Here is a 25,847-nt window from a genome sequence, read left to right on the forward strand (position 1 = left end):
TTTTGATAATGATAATGCTCAAATTAGGTTATTCCACTAGTATTGGAAATGATAATTTTGCCCTCACTATTTAGCCTATAAATTGTTAGCAATTTTATTCATTTTGACATATCCCAAACAAACATTTGCTTTGAAATACTCCTATCTTTTTACTGTTGTTTGAGTTGAGAGAAGAGCAATACCACCAAGTTCACTCCAGTTTTCGGGTGTACGAATTCTTGGGGAGTCGTGTTAATATCAGGGGAACGGTCCGCCTACTACAACGATTACACACATCGGGGCGAATTCGTTTCTAAGGAAGTGGTTTTACCACGACACGGTTTATCAATATGTTTCTTTTAAATTATTATTTATTTTTCCTATCAGTGCTAACAGTGTTATTTTACAGTCCATATTTCCAACACCTTAACCGCGATTGGACGATCACGGTTAAATTGATCTCTCAAGACGCTAATAAACTAGCTGATAGTATTGCCAAGTTCGGCAGACATTAACCACTAAGGTACATCGCACTTTCGAACTCTGATCAAACAAAGTTGAGTAGAAGATACCTCCACTAGTTGTATTGTCCCCTTTGTTACCTCTATATATATATATATATATATATTTGAACTGAAAGGGAAAATATTTTAAGTTTAACAATTACTTCATTAGTCGAATGTGATATTTTAAGTCCATATAATGAATTGTGTTTGAGGTGTTAAAGTCTAATTGAATTCAATTATCTTATTTATATTAATAATACAATCTACAATCCAAAAGATAATATTTGCTTTATGTATTAATTCTTGATGTGATTGTAAAAATTGATCCGTCTTAAGTTAAAAATAAAACTAATTTTTAATTTAGATCCAAGTATTTAACAAATTTTATGTAAAAAATTATAAAAAGAATTAAAATATTATTTTACTTAAATTTAAAATAAAAAAGGATCTAAAAATTACTTAAACTAAAATATTTAAGTTAAACTAAAATATTTAAGCCAACTAACAAAAACTTTAACGTTTTGAATTATAATTTTCTTCGAAGTAATATTTTCATCAATATTAGTATTGTGTTCCATCAAAAACATATTAAAACATATTATATTAGTAATAATATCAGAATGAAAGATGGGCACAGTGCAGTTATGGTACGCGTGTTTTTGAAATATATTCATGGATAATTTTTTGTACTCATTTTCCAGTAGTCAACGTATCTTATAAACAGTTTTTTGAAGAAAAAAATCTAAATTCTTTTAAAATAAAGGAGAGATATGGAAAAGAAAATAGAGATAGATGGATCTATTTTTATTTTTCTTTCTTCAATTTTATAAGTACATGAACCCCACACACACACACACACATATATATATATATATAGGGGTGAGGAATACTCGTTAATAATTATAAGACATATGAAGAGCCGAGCCTTTTGACATTTCATCTTCTCAATTCATTGAAGAATACTAAAAACCACATTAATTAATAAGATTAATAATGACATCTACATAATATATTCATAACACTCTGTCTCGTTAAAACTTTACTAGGAAAAACACAGTGAGACAAAAACCTAGTAAAAAAACACAAAATTATAAGTTTGACATGTTACCTCATTAAAAAAAACCTTGTCTGGAAAACCTAGAGCGATAAAACCTAGGTTAAGGGAAAATGAGTACAGCGCGTATTTACTCCCCCTTATGACTACATCTCTAAGGTGACACATTCCAATGTAGTGTACTAACTTCTGAAACACAGATGTTGGAAGTGTCTTAGGGAATAAATTTGCCAAATTCTCACTTGAACTGATCTGATTAACCTTTATCTCTTTAAGTTTCTGAAGGTCATGAGTGAAGAAGAATTTAAGTGCAATGTGTTTTGTTCTATCACCTTTGATTTACCCACTCTCAAGTTGTTCAATGCATGTTGTATTATATTCAAACAAGACAATAGCAACTTTTTTCCATATGATAAACCATAATTATTCCGTATGTGTTGAATTATAGATCATAGCCATACACTTTTACGAATAGCTTCATAGATTGCTAATATTTCTACATGATTACAAGATATGGAGCGCCAAGAGATTGTTGTACCACCATATGTAAAAACATATCCAATATGTGATTTACCATTATGAGAATCTGACATAAATCCTGCATCTGCAAAACCAATTAACTCTGTTTTGGATTTATTATGGAAAAATGACACATATCTTTTGTGCCTTGGAAATAATGAAATATTTGTTTAACTTCAGTCCAATGTCTTTGAGTTAGGCATGAGCTAAATCTTGCCAGCAAATTTACAGAAAATGATATATCGGGTCGGGTATGACCAACAAGATACATCAATGCCCCAATTGCACTGAATTATTATACTTTGGGACCAAGAAAAACTTCATCATATTCCCGAGGACGGAAAATATCTTTACTCGGTTCAAGTGCTCTTACAACCATTGGGATAGTCACTAGATGTGCATTATCCATATAGAATCACTTTAGCACATTTTCTATATACGTTGATTGATGCACAAGGATTTCATCTCTTAGGTGCTCAATTTGTAACCCCAAACAAAATTTCATTTTTCCAAGATCTTTCATCTCGAACTCTTTCTTCAAAAAATCAACTGCAGTTTAAATCTCTTCAAGGGTCCCAATGATATTTAAATCATCAACATATACTACAATAATAACGTATCCAGTTCCAGACTTCTCAATAAAAATATATGGGCAAATATGATCATTCTTATAACCTTCTTTTAACAAAAACTCCCTTAGGCGATTATACCACATGCATTCGAATTGTTTTAGTCTATAGAGGGATCTATTCAATTTTATTGAATAATGTTCTCGAGAACCTGAATTCACCATTTCTGGCAGTTTAAATTCCGCAGGAAGTTTCATATAAATGTTAATATCCAGTGTCCTATACAAATAAGCTGTTACTATATCCATTAGGCGTAAATTAAGCCCTTCTCTTATAGCCACTTATAAAAAATCTAAATGTAGTTGCATCCACCATTGGATAACATGTCTCCTCATAATCAATTCCAGGTCTTTGTGTGTGAATCCTTGTGCAACCAAACGTGTTTTATATCTCCCAATTTCTCCTTTTTCATTTCTTTTACGCACAAAGACCCATTGTATCCCACTAGTTTAACATCTGTAGGTGTACGAATTATTGGTCCAAACACTTCTTTTTTTGCTAGCGATTTCAATTCAACTTAAATTGTTTCTGTCCATTTTTGCAAATTGTCTCTTAGTCTACATTCCTCAATTGGTTCTGGTTCATAATCCTCTTTGCCATTCATAACATCTAGGGCTATATTGCATGCAAAAATATCATCGACGTCGATTTGATTTCGATTTTATTTAATATTGGACATGACATAATCAATAGTGATCTCTTCATTTTCAGGTACTTGAGTTTCTTCTGAAACTATTTTCCCAATAATGTCTAAATTCTCTTCTGGAGATCTTGGTAAAACTATTGTTTCTTCGATTTGACCATCATTATCATTTGCTCATTTTCTTTTCCGAGGATTCTTATCTTTGAAACCAATTGGTCTACCACGCTTCAGGTGTGCATTAGATCCATTAGTAACTAGAATTTTTTCTTCTGGGATGTCAAGTTTTATTGGAGTATTCACAACTGGTATATGTGACTTAGTCACTCTCTTTGGGTCAGTAAATGCGTCTGACAATTCATTAGCTAAACTTTGTAAATGAATAATCTTTTAAACTTCTAATTCACATTGCTTAGTACAAGGATCAAGACGAGACAATGATAATTCTTTCCAATTAATTTCCTTTACCAGTTGTTTGATATCTCCCCCTAGTGTTGGAAAAAATAGACTCGTAAAAATGACAATATGCAAAACGAGAAGTAAATAAATCCCTGGTAAATGGTTCTATATATTTAATTATCGATGGGGATCCAAATCCAACATATATACCCAACCTTCTTGAGGACCCATCTTAATTTTGTGTGGTAGAGCTATTGGAACATATACGACACATCCAAAAGTTCTTAGATGTGATATATTTAGTTCGTGACCATGAACAATTTGTAATGGGAAGATTTTATGATAACCCATTGGCCTTATACGAATTAATGCCGCTGCATGTAAAATTTCATGCCCCCCAAGTAGTGATTGGGAGTTTAGACTTCATGAGTAATGGTCTTGCTATCAATTGAAGTCACTTAATTAAAGATTTTGCTAAACCATTCTGTGTATGAACATAAGCTACAAGATGTTCAACACTTATTCTAATGGACATGCAATAGTCATTAAAAGACTGAGAAGTAAATCATCCATCATTGCCAAGACAAATTGTCTTAATAGAAAAATCTAGAAAATGGGCTCACAATCGAATCAATTGAGCAAGTAACCTCGCAAATGCCAGATTATGAGTTGATAATAAAGATACATAGGACCATCTAGTCGATGCATCGATTAAAACTATAAAGTACCTAAATGGTCTGCATGGGGTTATATAGGTCCACATATATCCCTTGAATTCGTTCTAGAAAAGTAATTGATTTATAATTTATCTTAGTAGGTGATGACCTAATTATCAACTTACCTAGTGAACATGCGGCACATGAAAAATTATTTTGAATAATCTGTTGGCTCTTTAATGAATGTTTGCATCAACTTTCGATTATTTTTCGCATCATAATTGAACCGGGATAGCCTAACCGGTCATGCCAAACAATAAAGTTATCAGTAAACTTTTGGTTTACTAAAGTATGTGTTTTTATTGAATTGATCTTTGTGTAATACAAACAGTAGAAAATGTAGGCAACTTCTAAAGAACTTGTCTTAAGTAATTCTCATAATTTGAAGAAATTCATGATTTCCTTCACTTATAGTCTTAACTTGATATTCATTTTGGCGAATATCTTTAAAACTCAATAAATTTTTTTCAGAATTAGGGGAATATAACGCATAAATGATTTCAAACTTTTTTCCACTTAACAATGTTATATTTGCTCGTTCCGAGCCTTTTACAATGTTTGTACTACCAGCTATAATGCTCACACTTTCTTTTTTTCTTATCTTTAAGTATGGTTTGAGTAGTTGCATAATCTGCTTGACATAAATCTTTATCGTTTAATGCTAATTGCCTTTGAGAGGTATTCATAATTTTCTTCAAAGAGAAAAAATAGTCACAAAAACAATTATAATATCCAAAACATATATCCAAATCCAAATAGTTAAAATATCCAACAACAAAATGTCTCATAAAAGTAATAATAAAATACCCCTCAAACACATAAAACATAGCAATAAAGTCCATAAATTGTGTCCTAGATAATTAAAAATAAACAAAGTTAAAAGAGTTTAGTATGATCAATGAAAATTTATGGACTTAATTATTTTCTTCAGGGGTAAAATAAAAATCAGCAGTTTCCAAGAGAGTTGTATTGTTAGCATCAAAATCACGTTCGCCATCATCATACACAAGGTTTGTCTCTACTTTATTTCCTTTATGTTTTAGTGACTGTTGATAAAGATCAACTAGATCCTTTTGAGTATGACATAGACGTGACCAATGACCTTTTCCTCCACAACGATAGCATTTATTGGTCACATTGTTTTCCTTTTCTTTCTCATGTTTGCTTTCATCTTTACGATCCACTTTCGACGGGAATATGAGTTTCTAAAATGACTATCTTGCCATATCAATATCCACGTCCACGACCATAACCATAACCACGACCACAACCACAGACACATCTATTACTACTGCCATTGGCATGGTTTGTTTCTTTCAATTCTTACTTATTTTTAGTTGTCACATTCGCTTAAGGGAATGGAGCAAAACCAGATGGGCATAATTCATGATTTTTCATTAGTAGCTCATTGTTTTGCTCAGCCACTAGGAGACAAGAAATTAATTCATAATATTTATTAAATACCTTTTCACGATATTGTGTCTGCAGGACAATATTATTTACTTAAAAAGTAGAGTATGTTTTTTTCTAACATTTCTGCATTAGTAATTTCCTCTCTACATAAATTCAACCGTGAAATGATTCTAAACATGGTCGAATTATAATCACTAACAAATTTAAAATCTTGTAATCTTAAAATAGCGAGCTTTGGGCAAAATTATAGTTTTCTGGTGGTCATACCTTTCCTTTAGATTGATCCAAAAGATTTGAGGGTCTTTAACAGTCAAGTATTTAGTCTTAAGACCTTCATGAAGGTGATGTCAAAGGAATATCATGGCTTTAGCCTTATATTGACTTGTTGCTTTATTTCCTTCTTTAATGGTCTCACCAAGACCCTTTGCATCCAAGTGAATTTCAGCATCTAATACCCACGATAAATAGTTCTTTCCAGTGATGTCCAAGGTCATAAATTCAAACTTTGTAAGATTTGTCATGATCACTATTATAATTAAAAATAAATCGATTGGATGAATGTCACTTACTCATACACATACAAAAAATTGTTATAAACATAAGATTAAAATTTAAAAAAATGAATAAATTATAATTAAAATGATAAAGCATGGATAAACTCTAATCTTGATGGTCGATGATAAGAAAGTCAAACAACAAAACATGTTTTACAAGATGAACTAATATATATGAGATATCTAGATTAAATCACTATTACAAACAAGAGACTTGTATTATTGTATATTATAACAAATCATGCAAAGTCATAAATCTCTTTATAAAGTCTCTTAAATAGTAAATCTCAATAAAAGAAGTCATGTAACATGTATTTTTAACAATGATAGTATATTATACCTTAATAGATGCTAGATTATAGAGATCTACATACTTGAGTGAAATTGGTAACGTTGGGTTCACTTTTGCTTAGCCTTGGCAAACACTATTTTCGGATCATTTGCTTTGTTCCTCAAAACAATCCACTAGGTTACTTGAATAATCCCTTTGATAGAGCGTCGTGCCGATAAAGTCTTTTAAAATAAAGGAGATATGTGAGAGAAAATAGAGATAGATGTATCTATTCTTATTTTTCTTTCTTCAATTTTATGAGTACATGAACCCGGGGTGATGAATACTTTTTAATAATTATAATACATATGAAGAGTCAAGTCCTTTGACATTTCATCTTCTCAATTCATTGAAGAATACTAAAAACAACATAATTAAAAGGAATAATAATGACATCCACATAATATATTCATAACATAAATAACATTATTTATTTTAGAGTTGAATATTAATTTTAAACTTTTTGGAACTAGTAAATTGTTAGACCGGGGAGGGGGTTTTTAGTGCAGATAGGGGGATTCGATTCGTTTATTGCAATCTTTATGTACATCATCGAACATTAAATGCACAGAAATTTAGAGTCAATAATACAAATATATGCCCCCTCCTCTCTTTCGTCGTTCAATAATGCATGCGATGGTGAACTATACCATCAGAAAACTTGGCTATGTTTTAGAGCTCTATACGTAATTCGCCCAGAGAGTGAACTGAACTAGAACGAATTACCTTATAGTGCCATCTCAGCCTGCAATGCAGCGAGTTCATCTTGCTCAGCTGTGCGCTTTTGAGGAACAGGTTGAGCCGATTGCCTGCCAGCAGGTACCTGGACCAGAGCTGCAGGAGTAGTTGTTGCAGGTTGGAGAAGCTGCTCTTCCAACTCGGCACCTTCGAGCTCTGCTTCCAATTCATCCTACAGCATCAAAAAAGATCAACTCATTGTTAGATGCATGTAAATGCCTTAAACATCGATAGTAGCAGTAAGAAGGAAAAGAAGAGCGGATAAAAAAAGTAATAACCTCGTCAAAATCAGCTGCCGCTCCGATAGGATTTGAAAGTGCTTCCTGAATCTGTTTCATATTCTCAGTTTGTTCATTGATTTCATCCATTGTTTTGTCAACGTCATCTATATTCCTATAAAGAAGACACTTTTCAGTAAAACAGTGAGACTTAATCGCTGCCTGTGCTTCGCGAAGATCGAAGAAAAACCACTGATTTAGATAAGAGCGAATGCCGAGCTACCACACTTCAATTGTGCGGTAAATAGCAATTCAAAGGGGCATGTACGATGAAGAAAAGCCTATTTAGGTTAACAATAAAAACATATTAGTTATATACGTTGCTTTCTGCATCGCCTTCATTGCTGCTGCTCCGGTTCTCAACACATCTACAGTCTCAGTAGTCACTTTGGCACCTTCTAACAAAATCATCTGTAGAAGTTGATACAGATCAATCAGAACAGCACCATCAAAAATGGAGAAGACACTAAAAAAAGCCTCCTAGGACTCAGTTAAACACTAAATTAAAAAAATTAAGCATACTTGATAGTGAACACGGAGCTGGAAGTTCCCAAGCTGTTCAATTTGCTGTTCATATAGTTTCTTCCTCTTCAGGCACTGTATAGCCGCTGCATAAGAGTAGCATAATGAAAACCAAGAGTCAAAGATATATATCTGGCAAAACAGTGCGCAAAATGGATTTAACTTTTAAACTAAGTCAGTTCAGATGATAAAAAGAAACGTAACTATTTAAACTTTTATTCTAGAAGATTATTGCTAGTTAAAACATCACATGACATGAGCACGTAATAGATCAGAAACTCAAGAATAATATCATAGCATAGTAATGTTAAGTCTGCATCAGAACATCACTTGATGTCTGAAGGTCAATCATTCGGAAATCAAAAGACCCCAGACATGAAACTTGCAATGCTGTAATTTTTGTGTGTTATTTTCTTTTCTTAAGGGGCATCTTCAATCTAATTTGACCTTTACTTCCTTTTGAGGATTGAAATGAACCAAAAGTTTAAGGATGAAAAGGGAAAAACCCGGAGGGAAGGGTGAATTGTTATAGAGGAATCGCCAAATAACTAATATAAAAACTGAAGACCTATGAATAACTATAATGAAGCTCCAACATTGAGTAAACTAGAAGCCATCACTTTATATTGATGGCAAGATAGAATTTGACATCCTCTAATGTGACATATTGATATACAAGCACTAAGAAACCAAACAAAATATTTTCTATAATTCAGTGTCAAGACTCAAGAGTCATATAGTTGAATAAAAAGATCAAGTATTTTTTTCAACAGAGAAAAAATGGGAACCAAGGTAAAACATTTACTATTTGCATAAACATATTGCTTTGTAATAATACCTCTCTTATTTCTCCCTTTGGCATATTCCTTGGCCTTTTCAACCTCTGCAGCAGCCTTTTTCAGAAGTACATTTTCCTTTTTCTCAAGCATTTCTAGGGTCTACTTGATGGAGATCAATATGGGTTCAGTTTAATCAAAATATTGAAGAGAAACAATATAAACCAATTATTTGAAATTAAATAGACGCAATTTGCAGCAACACACGGAATAGAAACCAGAATCAGTTTTATAAACACCATTCTGGACTTTGAAAGCATCTGCAACCAATATACCCAAATTTCTAACCTTATAAAGATGATCATAGTACCATACATGCTTACACAATGAATGACATTCTTTCCTTTTATATATGGTGCTATTAAGCATGAGAAACAAATTAAAGTTATTGGTCAATTTTGGCACCCCATAAACTTTGACGTATATTGAAAAAATTTCACCTTCAAGTCATCAATCATAGTTAACAAATACCGTCCTCCACAATGAATTACATTCTTTCCTTTTATAAATTGTGTTACAAGCATGAGAAACAAATTAAAGTTATCTGTCAATTTTGGCACCGAAACTATGACGTCTATTGCAACATTTTCACCTTCAAGTCATCAAACAAAGTTAACAAATACCATCCTCCACAAGAAGCGAATCTTCCCAATCATGAACGGATGAACTAAAGTGATGAACTCTACTTAATTTATTTCAGCAAGATAAATTCTTTTCTTTTCTTCTTAATAAGAAATTTTGTTCCACTTCAGTTGTTTTTTCAGCGATTGACAGCACTTCCAAAATGTAATCAAACATTTTAAGAATCCACCAAATGAATTGCCAGCAATTCAATTCTTTCAAGCAAATCCCATAACTTCTACCAAATAATGGCTGATAAATTCAACCCACCAACTTCACCAAACGCAATTCTCAAATCCCACAATTCATACAAACGATATCAAACCAAAAAAAAAAAAAACTAAATTCTGAATTGAAGGAAAGAAATCGAGGAAATACCTCATTTAATTTGTCTAACGTGGTTAAAGCATTTGTTTCCGGCTTGGTTTTCCCGAAAAGCCCTTTAAACATGGTTAACTCTCGGCAATTAAACCCTCGATCTTCTGTTTAAAAACAATCATTAATACAATCAGAGATAATACAAACTGTCACATAATCAATCACTCAAAAACGGAAAAAAAGAAAAGTTAAAAAGAAAGACAAAATATTATTGCAAGGGGGGGATGGAGTCCAACCTACTCTGCAAAATTTGAGAAACTAGGGATTTAGGAAGGTGCAAAATATTCGAGCAGGGCTTCAATCCAACTATTAAACCGGTTAAACAAATAATAATTAACCAACAACCGGTTGATCTGGTGGGATGAGACATTATATATTTTAAGCAAGGTTAGGGATTTGAATCTTGATAATTGCAAATAGAACAAATTGAATTAGGAGAGTCCCTTTACTTTTACAATACCGAATCCGGATTAGTTGATCAATAGATTATATATAAGTGGTTATAACAAAAATAATAATAATTAGTGTTGAGAAACAGAATTTTAAATTTATGTAAATCAATCTTAATTGAAAACCTACGAGAGAGCGCGGTAATTGGTAAGCTAAGGTAGCAATGTATTATGTATAATGCTTCTACCTTGTACAAAATCGCTTTGGCTATGGAAAATCATGGCTGCGAAATGTCGTCTGAACCTTTTTAACCATTACTTTGATTATACCATTGAACAACAACATATACTTGGAAAACCCCTTGTGAAATTAGGACGGAAACTTAGAAACGAGAAACACAGTAGCACTAAAAATAGAAAAAAATTAGTAGAGATCGAAAAAATCACTGTATCAGTAACTTTCTGTTGCACCGTTTGCCATTTGGACTCCCGAAACACATTAGATATTCTAACGTCCCAATGCCTCTTTCCATGTTCTTTAAGTCTCCTCGCCAAAGAAAGTTGTATTTCCCACAATTCACATCTCAAAGCATATGGATTACAACTACATTATCACACTCAAATTCAATCAGAGATTTAAATAGCGATTGCGATCACATTTTCAATTGCTTTTATTGTGATTGCGGATAAAGTAGGTGCTATTGAAGAAATTGCAGTTATCATAGTCAAACAATAACGATTTTGGATGACACATTTACAAATATATAAGGTTCACTATATCAATAGCGGAAGCTATTTAAATCCCCGAGTTCAACAATCCTAAACCCACCTTAAGCAGAGGTCAACCCATCATAGAATGATCAAAGTTCTGCTTGAATTACTAAACATAAAACGGCATTCCTGTTGCACCCTAACACCCAGATATCATCTTTGTTTCGTAATAAACATCCTGCAGTTGATTGTGTCTTGCAGACTCACTCGCAGCTTAAGTAGGCAGTCCAAACTTCACGTGATTCAGTCATTTATGAACATTTCTTACCCTGCTCATTCTTTGCATCAATATATTCTCACCGCCATAGGGAACTGTGCTATTGTCTCTTGGCATCCTTTACAAACTGAACATGATGGATCATTGGCCATATCCCTTCAGCACCTTCCACAATCCATTAACAACCTCTATCATGATGCTAGCCATACAAATTGTCAAACCTTTGTCAAATAACCATACACATCAGCAACTGAAAAATTCACCTGTAAATAATTGCACAAGTAGGGTCTTGCACTTTCATTTAGAGAAACAATTCTCTGTGGGTTCGACATCCGAAGCTTTTAGCTTCCACTTTATTACTTGATTTATGACATGTGCATTTACGTCGAATGCTGTAATAATTTTATAGCAAGTTTTTGGCGCCATTACCGGTGAAACAATGGTTTTGCATTAAAGTTGTCTTTTTAGTATTTAGTTATTTATTTTCTTTTATAGGTACCTATTTCTTTTTTTTAGTGATAGTGTATATCTCGCAGCAACGATGATGAAACCTTTTGATCCAGAAATAGAATAAACATTTCTTCACCGTCGAAGAGAAGCTAATAGGAATCGAGCAAACATGAATGTTGGAAATGGTAACAATGCTTTACCACCATTGCAACATGAAGATAACAATGAAATGTTGGCTAGAGATGGATTCAACCAGCCATAATATTACAATAAAGATGACAATAATCGACTTATTAGGGAGCATGTTGTGCCAACACTAGATGATTTGTATCCTGACATTGTTCGACCAACCATTCATGCTGCCAATTTTGAGTTGTAGCAGGTAATGTTTCAAATACTGCAATTCATGGGGTAATATAGCGGTTCATTGGCTGCAGATCTTATATCATCCATTAGAGTGACTCATTTGTATAGCATGGCATACCTGAGGAAGCATTAAAGTTGAAGTTGTTCCCTTATTCGCTCCATGATATAGCTAAAACATTGTTGAAATCTCTACCGCCTGGTGCTATAGCATCATAGAACGAGTTAGCACAAAAATTCTTGATGTGATTCAATCCACCTAATATGAATGCCAAACTAAGGAATGATCTGACATCTTTCAAGCAATTGGAGGATGAAAACTTGTATAAGGCATGAGATCGTTTTAAGGACTTACTGCGTAAATGCCCAATGCACGATTTTTTGTATTGAATACAAATGAAAATATTTTATAACGACGATGGATCATTACTGAAAAAGATCTATAATGAGGCTTATGATATTTTAGAAAGAATATCAAACAATGATTATAAATACCCGAATACGAGGAACATGTTTGGTAAAGGCAATATTGCATTAGTAAATATTGATATTTTCAACTCTATGACTTCTCAAATCTCAACATTAAGGGTGCGTTTGGTTCACGGAATGTAAGATTACCAGTGGGAATAAAAGATTACCAGGAAATAGGATTACTGGGAATGTTGTATTTTGTGTTTGGTTGGTTTAGCAGGAATGTAAGATTACCGTGTTTGGTTAAAGGAATAAAAGATTATTGGAATGTATATTTGACCAAATTGTCCTTATTATATATTTGTATAATATTACAAATTGTAAAATATTTATATATTTTCTTTAAAAAATTAAATTCATAATATTTATATAATTTTTTTTACAAAATTAAAAATATAAAAAAGGTTTAATGAAAGGGTAAATTTTTTTTAACTCCTGAACTTCATATAAAATTTTAATTATAGACTTTTTTTTTGTAAATATAAAATAATTTAAGGATAAATTTGTAATTTAGCCTTCGTAGAATTTTTATTATTCAATGACAGAAGAAGGATATTTTTGAAAAAAAATAAAAATTTAAGGGCATTTTAGTCCAAAACACCGGTATTGTTACAATACCTACGGGAAGAGAGGTAATGACATTCCCGGTAATATACCCCAAAAAATCTACTATTGGTAATAAAACATTACCGGGAATGAGATTCCCGGCCAACCAAACATGATCCTTGAACCAAACACTCCCTAATGGTATGAGTGTTCAAATCCGGGTACTCGATTTTCGCGTACCAAAGTCTTCGGGTATTAGATTTTTCGGCACGTGTCTCGACCCGGATGTTATAGGTATTTGGTACCAAGGTACCCAGATTTTACGGGCACCCGTAATTTGGGTAATCGGGTACCCGATTTTACTTTTTTAAATCATTATTATTTTTTTAAAAAATAAAAATTATATTATTAAAAATATTATATTAATTATTAAACATACGATTATTGGGTGGGTGGGTTTTTTTTTAAATTTTATTAGTTTAATTTAATATGTAAAATTATTAATACATGTAATATTATAATATGTAAAAACTAATTATAACTGAAATGAAATTTTGTGACCTGAGCCCAACTCGAAAAATGTCGGGTAGAGTATTTTTTTTAGAAAAATACCCAATTTTTTTAGTTAGGGTCGTCGGATCGGGTTAACCGGATCAGGTATATTTTAACACCCATAATTAACATACATGATTAAGAAGTTGCAAAAGCCAGGGGGTATGTACGAGGTAAAGATCGCATATCTTCTTTCATGTGTGTATTATGATGATGATCATAACTATGAGGAATTATCACAGAACCTTAAATCCATCTATTATATGAGGACCTACAATATGAATGATAATTCCTATGGCAACACTTGTAATGCCAGCTACCGCAACCATCCCAATTTATTTTGAAGAAGTCAAAATATTACCAATCCACAACATCATCATTACACTCATTAGTAGAAGATGTCTCAACATCAACTACATCAACAAGCAGCGCAACCACAACAACGTCAGAATTACAAAGGACAACATTATACTAAAGCTACCAATCTTACCTCTCCTGAAGCATTAATGAAGCAATACATGGAAAGTCAGTCAACATCATTAAGAGCTTTAGAAAATCAAGTTGGAGAACTGGTGAATGCTCTGAGAAGTAGGCAACAAGTAACACTGCCTAGTGACACTGAAAATCTAAAGACACTTAGGGAACATGCAACGAACATTGTAAGGTCATCAAAACTAGAAGTGGTCTCCATGTTGGAAAGACTACTGAGAAACCTAAAAAGAAGGATGATGAGAGGCTTGAGCACCAAGATAAGGGCAAGAACATGGAAGTGGATTTTGAGACATCTAATATTAATTTTACAACAAGAGAGATATGACAGTGTAGTAATTCAAGGTCATTGCCAGCAACAATGTAACAACACTACTGAATGAAGTACCATACCCATTGTTAAGAAAACCAACTTCAAGGCCTCTACCACCATTTCCTCAATGATTTAAAAAAACTAAGGAAGACCAACAATACCAAGCATTTATTGAGGTTTTTAAGCAACTAACCATCAATATCTCATTGATTGAAGCAAAATCTAAATTACATCAAGTTTATACGAGAAGTTCTTTAAAAAAAAGAAAGACTTGAAGAATTTGAAACTGATGCACTCACCGAAGGATGTAATGTTATGGCCATAAGTCAATTGCCACCAAAACTCAAAGATCTAGGGAGTTTTATTATTCCCTGTATTATTGGTGATCAATTTGTATGTAAAGCATTATGTGACTTAGGTGCTTGCACTAATCTAATGCCAATATCCATTTTCAGGAAATTTGGGAGTGAAGATGCAAGGCCTACCATTGTAACCTTGTAACTTGCTGATTGATCCATTGTACACCCTAGTGGAATTGTTAAGAACATGCTAGTTTAAGTGGACAAGCTCATTTTCCTACCGATTTCATCATATTAGATTGCGAAGTTGATAAGGATGTCCTTATCATACTTGACCGACCTTTCATGGCTATCGGCCATACATTGATTGATGTTGAAAAGGGATAACTTACTATACGTTTGAATGATGAACACATTAATTTCAATGTTTTAAATAATGTTTCATATGTTGATAATTTTGAATGCTATTGGATTGATGTTATTGATGTGTTTGTGCAGGAGCAATTGGATGAATGCTACAACATGGATAATGCTGCGAGCAATGATGTGACAATAGAGGATCTAACCGAGAATGAGGAAGCTGAAGGTAATTACATGTAACACTTTGAGTCATTGGAACTTCCCAATCGACCTATTCAAGCCCCTAAACCCTCAATTAAAGAGCTACCCACCCTTTAATTGAAGCCATTGCATGAGCATTTAAAGCACGCATTTCTTGGAGATAATGAGACTTTCCTGGTAATTATTGCATCGAAGCTCGAAGCATTGCAGGAAGATAAGTTGTTTACGATTCTGAGGCAACATAAACAAGAATTTTCATGGAGCATTGCTGATATCAAAGGCATTAGTCCAGTATTCTGTATACACAAGATATTGCACACCAAAGAAGGTTAAATCTAATTATAAAGAAAATTGTTCGAAATGAAATCATCAAATGGTTCATTTAGTGTGTTCTAAAGAAGGGCGGCATTACCATTGTGACCAATAAAAAGAATAAGTTAGTGACAAAAAGAATCACTATGGCTAGAGGATTTGTATGGACTATAAAAAGTTGAATAAACCTACAAGAAATGACCATTTTTCGTTTCCGTTTATTAATTAAATGGTGGATCGACTAGTTAGAAAAGCTTTCTATTGTTTCCTTGATGGATATAATGGCTATAACCAAATAGATACCCCTTGAAGACCAGGAGAAGACTACTTTCACTTACCCATATGGTATATTTGTCTTCCGAAGAATGTCATTCGGCCTATGTAATGCTCCAGCAATATTCCAACACTGCATGAAGGCAATATTCTCTGATATGATTGAAAACTACTTTAAGATATTTATGGATGACTTCTCTATTTTTAGATGAAATTTTAATCACTACCTTGTTAATTTGGCAACTATGTTGAAGCGAAGTGAAGAAATTAACTTGTTATTACATTGAGAAAAAATGCCATTTCATAGTGATCGAGGGTATAGTGCTATACATTCATCTCTCACCGAGGTATTGAAGTATATAAAGCTAAAGTGGAGTTATTGAGAAGCTACCACATCCTAGTAATGTGAAATATTTGATGAATTTTTAAGACACACTGGGTTTTATCAAAGATTGATCAAGGATTTTTCCCAAATTGCTAAACCATTGTGTTCATTGCTTGAGCAAAATAAGAAATTTTTAGTTGATGATGAAGTGTTGAAGTCCTTTGAAACGATCAAATTAAAGCTATTCAATCCCCATATTGTAATAACACCATATTGGAGTCTTACATTTAAGCTTATGTGCGATGCTTGTGACCAAGGTATCAGTGTAGTGCTGGGGCAAAAGAATTAAAAAGTATTCTATGCTATGCATTATACTAGCAGAACATTGAATCATGCTCAAGTTAATTACACCATAATCGAGAATAAATTACTCGTTGTTGTGTTTTTTTACAAGTTTCGGCCTTACCTTGTTGGAACTAAGGCCATTGTCCATATTGACTATTCAACTATAAAGCATTTGTTTGCCAAGAAAGACATTAAGCCAAGGTTAATAAGATGGGTGCTACTACTTCAAGAATTTGATATTGAAGTCCAAGATAAGAAAGGGTCCAAAAACCAAGTATCTGATCATTTATCTCGCTTGGAATTTGGTATTGAAGATGGAAAAATACTAGAGATTCTGGATTTTTCTTCGATGAGAAATTACTGGTCGTTGAGGCATTACCTTGATATGTGGACTTTGTTAACTATTTGATGAGTGACTTGTTGCCACCTGACTTAGATTACGAAGGACAAAATAAATTCTTACGAGATGATAAAGTATATCATATGGACAAGCCTTACTGATAACTCTCTAAAAGAGTTATCTTTAGTAGACTTTTTCACCTACGTTTAGTTTGAACTTTAGTATTTTTAAGAGCATTTTAGGAGAATAATTATTTAATATTTTTTTACATATTTTGCATATTGAGAATTTAGTGGGTTGTCTAGGGCTGAATTTGAATTTTATTGCTACAAAACTATTACATTGATATTGTAGCATTACAGGAGATGCCGAGTGGATGTTGCAGCAGTCGATGAATCATAAGACGATTAGGAGAACTTTTTAGAATGGGACAACTAGATTGGGAAGCTATCAATGGGCCAGAAACCACCTAAAACGTTGAAGCATTCCATTAGAGAATGAAAAATTCCTCAAGGCTATAATTGAGAGTACTTTGCAAGCTAAAGGGGGGAATTGGAAAACCATTAAAAAAGTACGCATTTCAACATTATTCTGTTATACACCATGGAAGATTAAGCCTCATGCTAGGGACTATTGTAGCACAAGGAGAGCTCGCTAAATAGCATCGATAGTCAGTAACTCACCATCCGAAGCTTACTGTTTGAGAGAGGGAGTGATTTTGGATGTCTTTAAAACTTTGTGGATGATATTTTAGATTGATTACTTCAGGTTTTGTTTTTATACTACTGTTATATGTTATTTACTTTATGATTACTATTAGAAATGGTAGTAATTAAACATATGGTATTTTGATTAATTTTCTAGAAATAGAGTTGATTGATTTGCTGTGCACTTTTGATAGCATTGGTATTGCTGAGCAACATTGTGTATGTTGAAAATCGTACAATCAATTGTTTATCTTTGTTAATACTTTGAATTCTTTAATTAATGAAAGTTGATTAGAGTAGTTCAAAGGTTTTTATCATTTCTAATCCAATAGAAGTAGTATGTTTTATTTACTTAAAGTGTGATTTTTATAATAACGTTCCATGTGATTCGATAGCCGACTTAACGCTCTCTATAGTGTTGTAGCATGACCTGTTTCTCATACTCTGATTTTTATTTTACTTAAGTAGCACCTTTTACATACCCATAATTTTTTAAAGCTTAGACTCTAATACATAACATTTTTCTCCCTGTGGATTCGATACTCATAGCTCTTTGAGCTACCACTTATTACTTGGGAATTGTTGTATACTTGCACTTAAGCTATAACATTTAGCAGCCATGAAGTTTTTGGCTCCATTGCCACGAAGTTTTTGGCTCTGTTGTCAAGAAACATCGATTTGATTTAAAGTTTTCTTTAATTCACTCATTTTGTACTTTGTTTTGTATGCACTTTTAGTTTTTATTTCTACTATTTTATGCCCTGCAACTATAAAGAATTAAAGTCGTTTGATCCATAGATTGAAAGTAATTTTAGGAGACATAGTCGTGAAGCTGCAAGGAACCTAACAACTATGGCTAGATGAGAGAATGATGTTTTACCCCCGTTGCATAATGGAGAGGATGATGAGTTGCCTGTTGACAATAGGAAGAAACAACCATTTTATAATATAGATGCTCGTGACTGACCTATTTGAGAACATGTAGTGCCAGTGTTAGATGATCTGCATCCTAGCATAGTAAGGCTAATGATTAATGCTACAAACTTCAAGTTAAAACTGGTCATGTTCCAAATGCTACAATCCATGGGCTAATATGGAGGGTCCGTTGCTAAATATCCTTGAGCACATTTGAGAGTGTTCATGGAGGTTTGTGATTTGTTTATTCAGTAGGGTGTTCCTGAGGAAGCATTGAAGATGAAGTTATTTCCTTATTCGTTGTGCGATAAAGTAAGAGCATAGTTGAGTTCACTGTCGCCAGGTGTTATAACATCCAGGAATGAGCTAGAACAAAATTTTTTGCGACGATTTAACCCGCCTAATATGAATGCCAAACTTCAAAATGATATAACTTTATTCAAGAAAATACAGGATGGAAGATTGTATGAAGCATAAGAAAGATTCAAGGAATTGTTGTGGAAGTGTCTTATTCATGGGTTTCCACATTAGACTCAAATTTAGATATTTTACAATGGGTTAAATATACACACTCATATGGTGGTTGATGCTTCAGCAAACGGAGCTTTGTTAGATAAAATGTATAGATATTCTGGAGAGGATATCAACTAATGATTGCCAATACCTTAATATAAGGAATATGTTTGGCCAAAGCAATGCTGCAGTAGTAGATTCTAAAGCTTTTAACTCTATGGCATCTTATATTTCAGCATGGACAGATATAGTTAAGAAATTGAAAAAACCATGGAGAATATATGAGGTCAAGGCTATTTCTATCATCACTTTTGTTTATTGTGGAGATAATCACAACTTTGATGAATGCCCCCAAAATCCATAGTTTGTCTACTACGTGTGAAATTATCAACGGAATGATAACATTTTCGGTAACACTTATAATACTAATATAATTAATCATCCAAATCTTTCTTGGAGAAGCCAAAACGTTGCCAATCCACAATAGTAGCATTATAAGCCGTAATATTATAATTAACAACAACTAATGCCACATCCATAAGCACAACATCTCTTGAAGCTTTGATGAAAGGGTACATGGTGAGTCAATCAACATCGTTAAGGGATTTAGAGAATCAAATGGGATAAATGGAAAATTCTCTAAATAATCAGTTATAAGGAACACTACGACTAAAGTGGAATTCATATTGGGGAGCCAGTTGAAGAACCTCAAAAAAATGATATAGAGGCTACTAAGCATGGTAAGGGAAGAAGCAAAGAATTTCAGTTAGAGCCATCTATGAGCCATACCACAACATCAGACATGGGACAATGTAATAAATCAGACTTATTGTTGACAGCAATACCTGCAACATCTGATGCTCCACCAACTTCAATGCTTCAGTAACAACTACCAAAGATGCTTCCACCATTTCCACAATGTTTCAAAAAGACAAAGGAAGATCAACAATATAAAGCTTTCATTTATGTCATTCACCAACTTACAATCAACATCTCATTGATTGAGGCTTTAGAGCAAAACCCAAGGTACATCAAATTCATAAGGGAAGTCCTTTAGAAGAAAAGAAGAATTGGAAAATTTGAGACTTTCGTTCTTACCGAAGGTTGTAGTGCTGTTCCTACAAGTCAATTGCCATCAAAACTTAAAGATCCATATTTGTTTTACTATTCCTTACAATATTGGTAATAAATTTATAGGTAAAGCTTTATGTGACTTGGGTGCTAGCGTAAATCTAATGTCATTATCAATTTTTAGGAAATTTAGGAGTGACGAAGCAAGACTAACTAGAATCATATTGCAACTCGTTGACCGTTCCACCATGCATCCTAGTGGAATTATGAAAAACATGTTTGTGAGAGTAGATAAGTTCATTTTTCCTATGAACTTCATCATTTTGGACTGTGAAGCAGACAAAGATATTCCTATTATTCTTGGTCCCCTATTCCTTTCTATTGGTTGAGCCTTAATTCATGTCGAAAAAAGAGAATCGATCATGCTAAAATAATGATCATATCACTTTTAATGTTTTAAATGATGTTTCTTATATAAACGATAGTCCTCAATGTTTCTCACTTGATGTAATTGATATATTTGTGTAGGAGCATTGGAAAGAATGTGGAAGCACATATAATGTTTTAAAATGAAGTTAGTAAATGCTCCGGTTAGTATATCTCCAGATTTTAGTATACAATCTGAGTTAATGTATGATGCTAGTGATTTTGCAGTTCATGCAGTGGTAGGGCAACATAAGGAAAGAGTGTTTCATGTTATTCATTATGCTAGCAGGACATTAAATGATACTTAGGTTAGCTACACCACAACTGAAAAAGAGTTGTTCGTAGTTGTGTTTGCATTTAACAAGTTTCGTTCTTACTTGGTAGGTATCAAAATAATCATTTATACCGACCATTCAGAGCTGAAGAATTTCTTTTCCAAGAAGGATACGAAGCCTAGATTAATTCAATAGGTTCTTTTACTTTAAGAATTTGACATTGAGATTAGGGATAAAAAAAGGGATCTCAGAATCAAGTGGTTGATCATCTATCTAGATTAGAATCTAGTAGGGAGGATGCCAACATACTAGTAATTTTGGATATTTTCTTGAAGAGGGACTACTTGTTGCTACAACATTACCGTAGTATTCTGACTTTGCCAACTATCTAGTTAGTGGAATAATGCAACTCGATCTTAACTATCAAGGAAGAAAAAAAATTCATGAGAGATGTAAGGCAATTGGGAGGAGTTGTATCTATTCAAACAATGTAATGATCAAATTCTACGGTGATGTATTCCTGAGTGTGAACAACAAAACATTCTATAGTATTTCCATAACACCCCTTATGGAGATTATTTTGGTGGTATGCGTACAATAGAAAATGTGCTCTATTGTGGGTATTACTGGCCATCTCTATTCAAAGATGCTAATGAATATGTGAGGCATTGTGATCGCTGCATGCTAACATGTAATATTTCTTAGTGAAATGAAATACCGATGCAACCTATTTTGGTGATCAAACTTTTTAATGTTTAGGGACTGCATTTTATGGGCCCTTACGCATCTTCTTGCGGCAACCTATTTATTTTAGTTATTGTTAACTATGTTTCTAAATGGGTGGAAGCTGTAGCCTTGGTAACCAGCAATGCTAAAGCAGTATTGCAATTCTTGCAAAAAAATATATTCACTCGCTTTGGAACACCCCAAGCATTTATCAGCGATGAAGGATCTCAATTTATTGGAAATCGGGTTGCTAGAGCACTGCATCGTTATGGTGTGAAGCATATGATTGCTACAACATATCATCCACAAACCAATGGGCAAACTGAGGTCTCCAATCAAAAAATTAAACAAATTCTTGAGAAGCTTATGAATCCTTATAGAAAAGATTGGTCACAACGCCTTGAAGAAGCATTATGGGCTTATAATAATGCTTGCAAGAATCTATTGGGAATGTCTCCTTATCATCTTATTTATGGAAAAACTTGTCATCTACCTATAGAGCTAGAGTATAAGGCTATGTGGGCGTTGAATAAACTAAATTTCAAACTTGACGTTGCAGGAGAAAATGAATGCTAGGACTTAGTAAGCTAGAGGAGCTCAGAAAAAAAGCCTCTGAGAGTTCATGCATTTACAAAGATAAAAGTAAAAAGTAACACAACTAATATATTTTCCATGAAAATTTATCGATGGATAGCAAGTTCTGCTATTTAATTCTCAATTAAAGTTATTTATAGGGAAGTTGTGATCCTATTGGTCTGGTCCTTTTGAATTACTGGAAGTGTTTCCTCATGTCACGGTGTTATTAAAGAACATGGTGCATGGAAGCACATTTAAAGTCAATGGGAAAATTTTAAAGCATTATTTCCATAACAAAAGCCCTAGCATTGCTTCAATTACACTAAGCGATCCTCATCCTTTTTAATTACTTTACATTTTAAATAAGTCAACTTCTTTGATATTTTTTCTTGGTTCTTATTTTTGTTTCTTTGTACAATATTTTGTTGTACACCATTTTTATCCTCCTTAAATTTTTAGCCGTCCACCTTAGCCAATCTTAGCCGTCCGTTCAAAAATCATATCTTTACCTTTGAATTTTAAATTTTAAATCCTATATTTATCCACACTTTCACGTTACCCATTTACTTTTTCTACTTTCACTCTCCTTCCTTTTTTGTGACTCTTTGATAACTACTTTGCTCAACTAAACCTATACCCAATATCTTCTATGGGTCCAAAGAAGAAAGCAAGTGTAAAACCGTCTGGTCGCATTCCAACACCGCCGCCGTCAGTGTTTACACTACAGAAGGTCACTTCGAACGTGATTTTTACTTTCACCAGGGTTTTGACTTCTCTATTGAGGAAGAGCCCCAAGTTTTTTTATTAAATTTCACAAATGATCACAAAGTTAAGATCGGAGAAATTTTGCAATCACCCAAGCGATATTAACCAACAAGTTATCTGGGAGGTTTACAACAATCTCACCGATCAATCAAAACGGTTGGTGTTTGTTTGCGAGAAAATGGTACACTGGTGGGCAAAACCCATAAATGCTCTGTTGGGTATTGTGGATGAGCCTTGTCAAGCATTCGGCATTTATGGAGAATTTGACTAAAGAATCCCTAAAGTAAGTTAAGAGAGAAGTGTGTTTACCCGGGAGATCATGGACAAGATCGACCACCGAAATTCGCACCATCAAGAGACTAAATCTTCACTGATATGCTAGGTTATGGTTCATTTTTCTTCAAACTCAATTAATGCCTATTATGGATTTTTCTTCCATTACTAAGGATATGATATTGTTATTTCATTCTGTCGGGTAGGAAAATTGATGTTGGGCATATTATATCTTCTAAAATGTTTGCTTGTGCTTAGAAGACACTAGGATATTTATATTTTTCATCTTTAATCACTCCACTATGCTATTAAGCACAAGTGGTTTCATTATCTTCTTATCATATCATAAAGAATCATAGCTCGATTACTCATACTGTTGTGAGGCAAACATTCCTGAAAAAAGGAATATACCCTAATATAGTTCATGAAGATCCATCTACTCCCATTGCTACAAAGCAACTCCTGCCTCTGGATGACCAAATTTTGGAATAATTAAAGAGTGCTATAGCATATGTTAGTGCTAAGCAAGATAACATTATGGTGTTACTGAGCCAGACTCCTCAGAATCAATCTCAAATGTATAATGTGCAAGTATAATATTAGGAATTTTCCCGGGGTAGGGATCTAGCAGCTAAGAAAATGTTTTCCTAGTTGTTTATGGAAGCAGAGGGATTGTTCTCAGTTTTCCTGCAAAGATTTTAGAGGATTTGATGCCGCCAGCCATGCCTGATGCTGAGCATAGTTTAGAAAGTACTGACAGTGATGAAGCTACTCAGCCTGTGGTGATGAATAACTGAAGGTTACTGATACAAAATCGTATGAAGATAAGAACAAAATAGAGGATGATAAGAATAGAGTTAAGAGTGAAAAAGAGGTTAAGTTGGAAAATTCCACTGAAGTTCTTGAAGTGGCATCTGAAGATGATGATATTATATAGCAAGCCAACAACCGAAAGAAATGGTCCTTGAAGGAGACGATACTCCAATAGAGAGTTGCTGTATAGTTGTCATGTCTGAATAAGGACAATGGTACGAAGGATGGTACAACTATTGAGGAACATGAATTTGATGCGAAAAAGGTTATATACAAGGTCATTTCTATTGTCGAGCAAGAAACTGTTGTGAGTCTACCTGAGAACACTCCTATTGTACCATCTGTCGACGCTAAGAGACCAGAAGAAGAAGTGAAGCCAAAGTTGAATGCTACAACATCCATCACTTCAGTCTCTGTTACTGCTGTGGCGAAATCCACATCAACATCAGCCAATCAGAAAATGAAGACTTCAGTGAAGGCAAAACAACAACGAAGCGTCTCCATCCCAACATTCCCAGCCCCATAAAGAGCCCAAGAAAACCCACTTAGGGAGTTTTACTTCCCTTTTTCATGTTTTAGTTTATTGTGTTAGTTTTGGCTTTGTGTTTTGGTTGTTGCATGCATTAGGGACAATGTATCCATTAAGTTTGGGGGTTTGTTAGTTAAATATTGCATTTAGGAATATAGTTTTGCATATATGTATTGCATTTGTAAAGTCGTAGGATAATTTTGTGGAAATCAATGAAGTTTTTAAGGGAATTTTAGTGATACCTAATGATGAAAACCATTTAGTATGAAATGCCATGGGATGATGTAGACTCTTATCGAAATTAGGACCCTTAGGAATAATTTGCACACTCTAGGTGTATGTCTTCAACACTTAGATAATTTAGAAAATTTTAAGTTGTAAAAGTCTTATCTTTATTAAATGCTATAGTAAAGTTGTGCAAATATATATATATATAATTTTGAGAGAGCTATAGGAAATAAGTTGGGTAATACTGGTAATAGCTCCAACATAGTGTGAGAAATAAGTTGGAAATCTAACATTGGTAGAGGAATATTGTTGTAGCATTGAAAATCTTTAACAGAGTATGTACAAATTTTTCTAACTTAGTTGAGTATTGATTAGATACACCTAAATTGCATACATTACACTTTGAGGATTCTAATTTTGATTAAATGAAATTGCATTCCCTAATTCGAGTATATATCTATGTTATACAACCAGACCCGGTCCTGACATTTTAAGGGCCCTAGGCCGAAAGGTGAGGACAAGAAGATAAGTGGGGCCTATGCTTAGATTTTTCCCATCATTAAAATAGGGCCCATTGAATTATCATATTTTCGAGTTTTTTAAATAAAAAATGATGTTTAAAAATATTTTTTAATTATTGGGGCACACTAAATTACCATATTTTAAAATATTTGAAATAAAAAAATATGTTTAAAAATATTTTTTAATTACTAAACTTAAAAATAATTTTAAAAATGGGCCCCTCCAAGCTTGGGGTCCTAGGCGGTCGCCCCCTGGCCTATGCCCAGCACCGACCCTGTATACAACATTGGCTGAGGGCTGAAAAGAAACTTACATGCTTAGTTGATTTCATAAAGTTATTCTGTGGTATTACTGTTTGTGCATTCCTTGCATTTTTACT

At 33.5% G+C, this 25,847-nt stretch overlaps 1 protein-coding gene and 2 non-coding genes across 4 annotated transcripts; all 3 read right to left on the bottom strand.

The window, feature by feature from the left end:
* Window positions 1-7,237: 7,237 nt before the first annotated feature.
* On the bottom strand, window positions 7,238-10,428 carry LOC120144618 (vacuolar protein sorting-associated protein 32 homolog 2-like). 2 transcript variants are annotated; one of them, XM_039158649.1, is made up of 7 exons: window positions 10,350-10,428; window positions 10,114-10,217; window positions 9,117-9,216; window positions 8,279-8,364; window positions 8,076-8,167; window positions 7,757-7,871; window positions 7,238-7,650 (listed from the first exon to the last, which is right to left on the bottom strand). In XM_039158649.1, the coding sequence occupies exons 2-7, from the start codon at window positions 10,183-10,185 to the stop codon at window positions 7,468-7,470; spliced, it is 648 nt and encodes a 215-aa protein (XP_039014580.1). In that variant the 5' UTR covers window positions 10,186-10,217; window positions 10,350-10,428; the 3' UTR covers window positions 7,238-7,467. The 2 variants fall into 2 exon arrangements, with proteins under 2 accessions (XP_039014580.1, XP_039014581.1); XM_039158650.1 differs by lacking the exon at window positions 10,350-10,428 and having other exon boundaries at window positions 10,114-10,302.
* Window positions 10,429-12,576: 2,148 nt separating this feature from the next.
* Window positions 12,577-12,683, bottom strand: LOC120144933. The gene has a single exon (XR_005518083.1). It is a non-coding gene; the product is annotated as a small nucleolar RNA R71 (small nucleolar RNA).
* Window positions 12,684-19,166: 6,483 nt separating this feature from the next.
* On the bottom strand, window positions 19,167-19,272 carry LOC120144936. The gene has a single exon (XR_005518085.1). It is a non-coding gene; the product is annotated as a small nucleolar RNA R71 (small nucleolar RNA).
* Window positions 19,273-25,847: the final 6,575 nt, after the last annotated feature.

This window comes from Hibiscus syriacus, unplaced genomic scaffold (assembly GCF_006381635.1).
Source record: "Hibiscus syriacus cultivar Baekdansim isolate YM2019G1 unplaced genomic scaffold, ASM638163v2 tig00110890_pilon, whole genome shotgun sequence".
Lineage (NCBI taxonomy): Eukaryota > Viridiplantae > Streptophyta > Magnoliopsida > Malvales > Malvaceae > Hibiscus > Hibiscus syriacus.

Bases quoted from the DNA above. Each gene is read 5' to 3' on its own strand.
- LOC120144618 (XM_039158649.1), bottom strand. From the start codon at position 10,185: ATGTTTAAAGGGCTTTTCGGGAAAACCAAGCCGGAAACAAATGCTTTA. The intron at 8,365-9,116 runs GTATTATTACAA...ACTCTTATGCAG, and splicing joins CAAAGGGAGAAATAAGAGAG to CGGCTATACAGTGCCTGAAG. The intron at 7,651-7,756 runs GTTATTACTTTT...TTGATGCTGTAG, and splicing joins CGGCAGCTGATTTTGACGAG to GATGAATTGGAAGCAGAGCT.